The following is a 7,714-nucleotide window of genomic DNA, read 5'->3' on the forward strand; positions in this document are numbered from 1 at the left end:
TGGGTGGGATTCTAAGTGAATTGGTAAAAGTTCAAGCTTGCGCGCGTGTGTGTGTACAGACACTGTATCTCACACACACATGCAACCTCTTCTTGCGAGACTTCAGGAGCCCCTGACCTCCACAGCGCCGCCGCCGCTCATTGGCTGAGCCCCCAGCGGGGGGCGGAGTCTGCCGCCAGTCTGCGCTCATAAAAGACGGCTGCTCCCGACCGTAGTGGAAAACAGATCTGCAGGAGGAAGTCTCTGTGGTCGAGTGCAGTCTTTTACAGGAACGACAACCCTCTCACGCCTTGTGCATCTCAACTATGACAAGTGGGCCGTCTCTCATTTGACGCCGGGCACATCTGTGATTCCTCTCCTGCTCCACGGCTCCTTCCTCGTTTATTTTTCAGCTCCGCACCTCTTTTTTTATTTTTATATATTTTTTATTTACACAGTTTTCCAAGATGACCTGGACGATGAACAGTTGTTTAGTGACTCTAGCCATCCTGTTTCTGTGGCGAGTGGAAGAAATCGCGGAAGCATGCAGCTGCTCCCCAGCGCATCCTCAGCAGGCGTTCTGCAACTCCGACGTCGGTAAGTTAACTCACGGATGCGATTAATGAATATAAAGCAACATTCGGTCTTAGTTCGCTTGAATATGTGATGTCGGGGATCATATCTTTTTTTTTTTCACTAAGAAACTGTAGATGCTTAGAGGGGAAAATTCCCCTCGTCTCGTGTTTACAATTACAGGCGACAGGAGGGTGGAATTTTCTGTCTCAATCTTTCTTTCCACTGCCCTCCTCTTTTCCCTCCTCTATAATCATCTGGTGATGGTCTTGAGTCATGATAATGACAGAAGTGTAACTTACTTTATTTAATTTGCCTACATGTTTTATTATATAGTAATGTAACTAAGCACATTCACCTAAAAACTATATTCAAGTTTGAGTATTTCATTGTTATGCTACTTTATACTGCATCTCAAATGTATACTTTTGTCTGGGAGCTATGTAACATACCCTTCCTCTCCAGTGAAAACATAGTCTCTTTGGATGAGATTATTTTGAATGTTTGTGATAAACTGAAGGGGATCCTGTCTGTGGTTAATGGTCCTACTTAAAGGATCAGCTGGAAAATGCATCGTCACGGGGCTGTTTTTCTACACATGAAAAGTTAACTTTGAAGTAATATGTAGTTCTCACAGGATACTTCACATCTATATGATTATCTAATAGAATATGATGTATTGCTGTAGATTACACTACCATAACTGGTTATGAACCGATTACCATATGGTCATCGGTTCATAATCAATTTATTTATATAGATATAATGTGCACAACCTTAAACCCCTACAGCAGTAAAGTGCCACAAACATCAGAAATAATAGTCAAAGGAGTCAAACACTGACGGGGAATTTTAATGCAGAATGACAGTGTTTACTTTTCATAGAGCGTTTCTGTTATGATTTGTTGCTACATAAAAAAAAACCGTAACGTACAATGTGCTGATAATACTTGCTTTTAAATGCAGGGCTTAATAAAGCATCTGAATGCCTCTTCCACCACTGAGTATCATTGAAACATTTTTTACACGATTGCTTGCAAAATCTGTTTTTCTACATTGTGGAATGTTTGTGTGACAACGAAACAGCTCCTACATGCTAGTATGTATTTAATTCTGGTGGGTAAACTGGATCAAGTAATGCTCAACAGGATCATGCAACATAAATTGTCATCCTCAACTCTGGAGTTGAGAGGTTTATGGTGCACTTGCTCAATGACTAGATATCCATTTAATTAGCGCTTTCTCAAAGGTTCCCTCTTGTATGTTTTGTCTATTACAAAATGCTGCTTGTTGCTGCCTTCAGCACAAGCCGAAGCGAAGGAGTCTCTACAGTGACCAGCTTGTGCAGCTATTTAAATTGGTGGTTTGCCGAGGGTCTTTTTTCTCGGTTGTGAGCCGGCTGAATGTGTGTGGTCTGTATACAGACGCTGACTTACTCAAAGGTTTCTCTTTACCAATGGATTCCACTGCTTTGGAGGGTGAATAAACCACATTATCCTTCCTGCTGGAGAGTTTACTGTAAAGGAAAGTCCGGATTTATCAGAAGTTCCTCTATCGATGAGAAAAATCTGACTCTGAGACAGATAGCTCATGAAAGACACCAAGAAAGTGTCAAGGAACTTGGCTGAGGATGACATTTTACCTGAGTTGAACTATTTCTTGTTTTCCAATTATTTTGGTCTATTTTTTGGACTGTAGGCGACTGGGATTTGTTACGATACATCAAAGTTATTGGCTTGTAAAGGAGTGTCTACTTGCAATTTACAACTTGCCAAGTTTATATTTCATTTAGCAATATTTGGGAAGACAAAAGGCTTTCTGCCAGGTAATAGTAGTTGTAGTGGATGCCTGAATCGGGACTGAAGATACTGTATACGTGTGTGTGTATATATACACATACAGTATCTGTAATGTGCCTAGGTCGGGTGCAAACTACATTTTTGGTTTCTGTCACCTGGGTGCTAATAACATTTGCCATACAATAATGCGTATGGTATTTCCATGCTGTTACTGCACAGTAAGACATTGTCTTGAAGAACCAGACTCACTTTCTGACAGTTTACTGAAGTGAAAGTGTCACTTAAGTTGCACAGACGTAGGGTCATCGCTGTCTGTGGAAAATGACTCGAGTAGCGTATCTTACTCTGTCTCTTTAAAAATGGGGAATAAAGGTCAAAGTGGGCTGAAACTCAGCATTTGTGTAAGATCATTGCATCATTTGGCCCCTTGCAACGTCCGTTTTGAAGATCTCTTGCACTTCATAATGTATTCGTGTTGTGTGAGGCAACATCAAGATGCATTGAAGAATAGAGGTCAAAGTAATTGGGGCAGTTTCCACCTCTGCTCCTATAGTTGTGCCTCAGCTTTCTATATTTTGCTAGGGCCTAACTTATTTCTCTCTCAACTGGCGTTAACAAACAATTTACCAGATCAGCTATTGATATAAACATGTCGTTCCATTTGTCTTGTTAAAAACAGACGGTGCAGGAACCAAAAACAAATCTCCCCTCATAAATTGAAATCCATCCCTTGGGTCTCTGGCTGAGGCAGAGGAATGCTGGGCGGTCATATGCTGCGCTCGTTATGTGTTTATTTCCATTCTCTGCCATTGTGGCGTTTACCTGTGCCAATTTTGTGAACAAGAAAATTACAAATTGTTAACTGATCTTTTAAGGAAGCCGGTTTTCGAACACGAGTTCCGGTATAAACACAGACCTGCGCTGCAATCTGTGTCAACAGAGATTCACTGTGTAGCTGTTTTGAACTCTCAGCATCACCGGTAATAATGCACTGAACGATCTGTTCATTTAGTAACCACACAAATGAATAATGGTGGATAAAAGACCATTTAATCTTTAAAAAATAAATTCTGGAAAGGAGTCAATTTGAATCTGTAGTCTCTTGTCTGACCACTTTGTGGCCTCTCAGAGTTACATGGATGTGCAGGCCCTGCAATTACATGACATGCTTTTGCTTTCTTCTCTTTTCCTCTTGGGTTTAAAGCGCTCCAATGACCACAATACTACACACAAAATAATGTGTTTTATTGTTTAACTGGTAAATTCGATGGTTGCAAGTTTTCTGTAGCCTATGATTATTTTAGGGCTTTGTCAGCCTGTTCCAGAAAAAAATAAATCATGTTTTGTGAGACTTAGACTCTAGATCAGTCCAGGTTATTATGTTTAAGTTACTTCGAAAGAAACGCACTACTAGTGCTTCGGTGCAATGGGCACCAGAGATTGTTTTGGATTTGACTGATTATTCTTCATAATGTTTTGAAGAAAGTGTCTATTTTTAGCATGTTGAATGCAATTTAAAGAGATGACCTGCACCCTCTCAAAGTTGTTTTCGATGCCCAAGTGCTTGAATGATATACAGTACATCATTCACTTAATGTGTAAATACTGCGCATATTTTCACCTGCCCTACTTTACACTAGTAGCAGTGATCTGTGTGTGTGATCCTGCACACTCAGGTGACGGGCATTACTCCTAATCCTGTTTACCAACGTGCTCAGTGTAGTGTTTGTGATCTGTAAACCATCTTCCCTGGTGGAGAAGATCACTGGTGCAGTTTGTCATTCTGAATCGTGCCTGTAGTTTGTACAGCTTGTCCGTCAGTCGGGATATGTGCCGCTTCACAGCAGCTCTGCAGCATGCACAAGTCAGTATTTTGCACATTTTCCGAGCTACAAACTAAATGCTCCCTCTCTCTCAGTATTGCTTGGTCCTCTCCCCGTATACACGTCTACCTCTGCAGTGTCACTGCTATTCCTGTCTGTGCTCTCTGTTCCCTTGCTTGGAGAATGCAGCCATCCTCATCACTCCATCACTCTCTCCATCTGTGCACATACTCTTCCTTTTTCCTGTTCTTTCTTTTTATGGGTCGACTCTTTAGACCCTTAAAAGGAGATTTTCTGTAAGCCTTTATTGTCATCAAATTAGGGCACATGTGGCTCGCAGCTTAATACCTTCGTCATATAAAAAGCAAATCAAGTCTTCCTCATATTTGGTAAGCAAGCTGGTGATGGTCTTATGTCTGTAGCTGCCACCTTGAGAAAGCAAGGACTTAAACTGGGACTTTAGGGAGAACATCTGGTTAACATTAACCATGTCGCTAGTCTCCTCCGCTTAAAAGCTTGATTTGTAATATGATTTTGTAAGTGTCGTAGTCATGAGACCGTGCGGTGATCATTGCATAACACATGTAATAAACAAGGTATTTAGCTATGATGGGCTTATGATCAATGCGATACTCTATGTCAACACTTGGATTCACATGACAGAAGCAGTGGTTGTGAAACTCATGAGTCGTATATTTGTGTTTTTAATACTCTGTATTTGAGCTCAAAGGCTCATCGGTATGGCTCTGAAGATATTTTTCCACTTCAACTGTTTTATTTCTTCCCCGTCCAAACCTCTCTGAATCTGGAAGCGGGAACCTCAGAGCGAGAGAGGGAAGGGAAAAATGGGTGATTTGCATGTCAGCACCTCTAACCAGGCAGAGAGGCCTGCGGGCGAAGGGGAGCATTCTCGTTCAGCTTTTTCAAAGATCGCTGACTGGCTTCCTCATGCCAGCCCAGGAGCTGGGAACCGGCAGCACACATTTCTCCCTCTGATTGCATCTGATGAAACACTCATGTTGCCTCTGTCTTCCCACTACCTGGCACATGAAAACGCCTCGGATCCAAGCCACAGCAATGTGTTGTTGCCGACTCCAGCATGCCAAACCTGGGCAGGGCCCAGATCAGAGGCAGACGGGCCCACAACCTGTTTGTTTTTTACATGACAATGATGTTTGACTTTGAAACGTTGTCTTCAAATCCAATGAATGTACTTTTTTTTTTTTTTTTTTTTTTTTTTTTTGTCCCTCCAGTTATCAGGGCAAAGATAGTTGGAAAGCAGGTGGTTGACGTTGGCAATGACATCTACGGGAACCCCGTCAAGCGTTTCAAGTATGACGTCAAACAAATCAAGGTAGGTTGGATAAAGCTAAAATGTTCACGTCATACACTTATTTGCAATATTAATCTAAATGTTCTGTTCTCTGCTTGAATTGTCAGTCGTTCAAAGGTCCCACCCGGGATATTGATGCCATCTACACAGCTCCCACCTCTGCAGTGTGTGGCGTCTCTCTGGAACATAACTGCAAGGAGTATCTAATCACAGGTACAACTTTAACCTCATTTAAAATGATAAAATATACCGATTTATTCTGACTATGTTTTCACATTAGCTTTCATGTCACCGAATGCACTTTTCTTCCTCTTTAGGCAAACTGGAAGCTGATGGGAAGATGCACATCACCCTGTGTGACTTCATTGAGCCCTGGGAGACCCTGAGTGCCACACAGAAGAAGAGCCTGACTCAGCGCTATGAAATGGGCTGTGAATGCAAGGTAGAAAATGACTGCAAGTAATCTTGAAAGATGCATTGTTTGTGTGACATCTATTGCTTCTGTCCATCCGGGGAGAGAGAACCTCCTCTGTTGCTCTCCTGAAGGTGTCTCCTGAAGGGTTGTTTCTATTTTTTTGAAGTTTTTCCCTGATCTGCTGTGGGGTCCTGGGACAGGGATGTCTGTACAGATTGTAAAGCCCGCTGAGGCAAATTTGTGATATTGGGCTGTATAAAATAAACTGAATTGAAGTCAAATTCCTGACCTTTGTCTCTTCTCAGATCACCCGCTGCACAGCCATCCCCTGCATGATCAGCAGCCCGGCGGAGTGCCTGTGGACGGACTGGGTGATTGAGAAGATGGTCAATGGAGGGCAGGCCAAACACTTTGCGTGTATCAAGAGGAGTGATGACTCTTGTGCCTGGTACAGAGGGGCAGCACTGCCTAAAAAGGATTTCCTGGACATCGAAGATCCTTAACTCCACCACTGTCCAATATTCTAAAGATGTCTAAGATATATAATAAGACACAAATAAATACTATTTTTGTTTTGTAAGACCACCATAGGGCAAGTGCTCTATGGTGAGGTTGTTTTTATTTACAGGTCTCATTAAGTTTTTAATCAACAGTCTTACGAACGCAGCACTTTCAGACACTTCTACCCCTAAATCCGAAGCACTTCCTCATAAACCACTTCTCCGTTAGCTGAAATAAGGGGATATTCATCACAATCGAGTATTACTATTCATAAAGTTTTTTGTTCGGGAGCTATGCTACCTTTTAAAAAAAAAAGAACTAATTCTATTATGCATCACCTGCATACCGATAACTCAAAGTGTCATAATGTTATCGGTTTTTTCATAACCATTAAATGGCAATTGGAACCCAGAATTGTGACAGCAGAGCTGTCACAAGGAACGACCACCTCTTGCCTGTCCTGTTTCAGATTACTTATTGTGCCGAGTATGCAAATGTCTTCCTTCTTTTATTAGTGTATTTTACTTTTTTTTTTTTAAAGATGTGATGATCCTGATTTGACTAGGTGCAATCAGTGCTTATGCTAATGTTGTCTTTTAATAATCCGGAATAGACATGAATGCACTTTTGAATATAATTGTCGCAGTCATACATTCTAAGAAAGAGGATTGAGTCCTCCATTTTTAATTTTAATATTACAGTTTAAGAAGGTTATATGATGCATCATATTCTATTGAGATATTTTTTTTTTAAAATGCCCACATTGTGATACTTTTTGTGACATCATTGGTATTGTATAAAGATAAGATCAAGTATTTGAACAATAGAAACAAAATACACATTTTATGTGCATTATAGGCCAAATTGTTGGCGTGATGGTGCCTGACTGCTCTTCCTATAGGACAGCTGGTTAACATATAACCAATCATCCATTTACTTGCAGAGCCTTCGATGTGATCTTAAAAAGTGTTGCGCAAATGCCATGTGACTTTGATAATTAATATGAGTGTAAAAAGGTTCTTCATTTGAAACTAGTCATGTATGATGTCTTGTGCTGGTTTCACATGAGATATTTGAGATGATTTTTGCATGCATGTCCAGCTGAAACAGTACTGTACATTTTGAGTTCCAATAAATGTCAAACCCTGTTTTGATACTTTATATGGTTATTTTCACATCCATATCGGCTCGTGTGCAGATTGATGAGACTCACTTCATTAAAGAATCAGCATGTACTTGTGTACATACAATACACAGACATGTACAAGACTAAAGAGAGGCCCAAATCGTA

General features: G+C 41.0%; 1 protein-coding gene across 1 annotated transcript; it reads left to right on the top strand.

The window, feature by feature from the left end:
* The first annotated feature begins 224 nt into the window (after positions 1 to 224).
* Positions 225 to 7,571, top strand: timp2b (TIMP metallopeptidase inhibitor 2b). Its single transcript, XM_056408111.1, has 5 exons — positions 225 to 576; positions 5,428 to 5,528; positions 5,615 to 5,720; positions 5,825 to 5,949; positions 6,228 to 7,571. Exons 1-5 carry the CDS (start codon positions 447 to 449, stop codon positions 6,423 to 6,425), a joined length of 660 nt encoding a protein of 219 aa, XP_056264086.1. The 5' UTR covers positions 225 to 446; the 3' UTR covers positions 6,426 to 7,571.
* Positions 7,572 to 7,714: the final 143 nt, after the last annotated feature.

The sequence above is a fragment of the Pseudoliparis swirei genome, chromosome 23 (assembly GCF_029220125.1).
Source record: "Pseudoliparis swirei isolate HS2019 ecotype Mariana Trench chromosome 23, NWPU_hadal_v1, whole genome shotgun sequence".
In the NCBI taxonomy this organism is placed as follows: domain Eukaryota; kingdom Metazoa; phylum Chordata; class Actinopteri; order Perciformes; family Liparidae; genus Pseudoliparis; species Pseudoliparis swirei.

Bases quoted from the DNA above. Each gene is read 5' to 3' on its own strand.
- timp2b (XM_056408111.1), top strand. From the start codon at position 447: ATGACCTGGACGATGAACAGTTGTTTAGTGACTCTAGCCATCCTGTTT. The intron at 577-5,427 runs GTAAGTTAACTC...TTGTCCCTCCAG, and splicing joins GTTCTGCAACTCCGACGTCG to TTATCAGGGCAAAGATAGTT. The intron at 5,950-6,227 runs GTAGAAAATGAC...GTCTCTTCTCAG, and splicing joins AAATGGGCTGTGAATGCAAG to ATCACCCGCTGCACAGCCAT.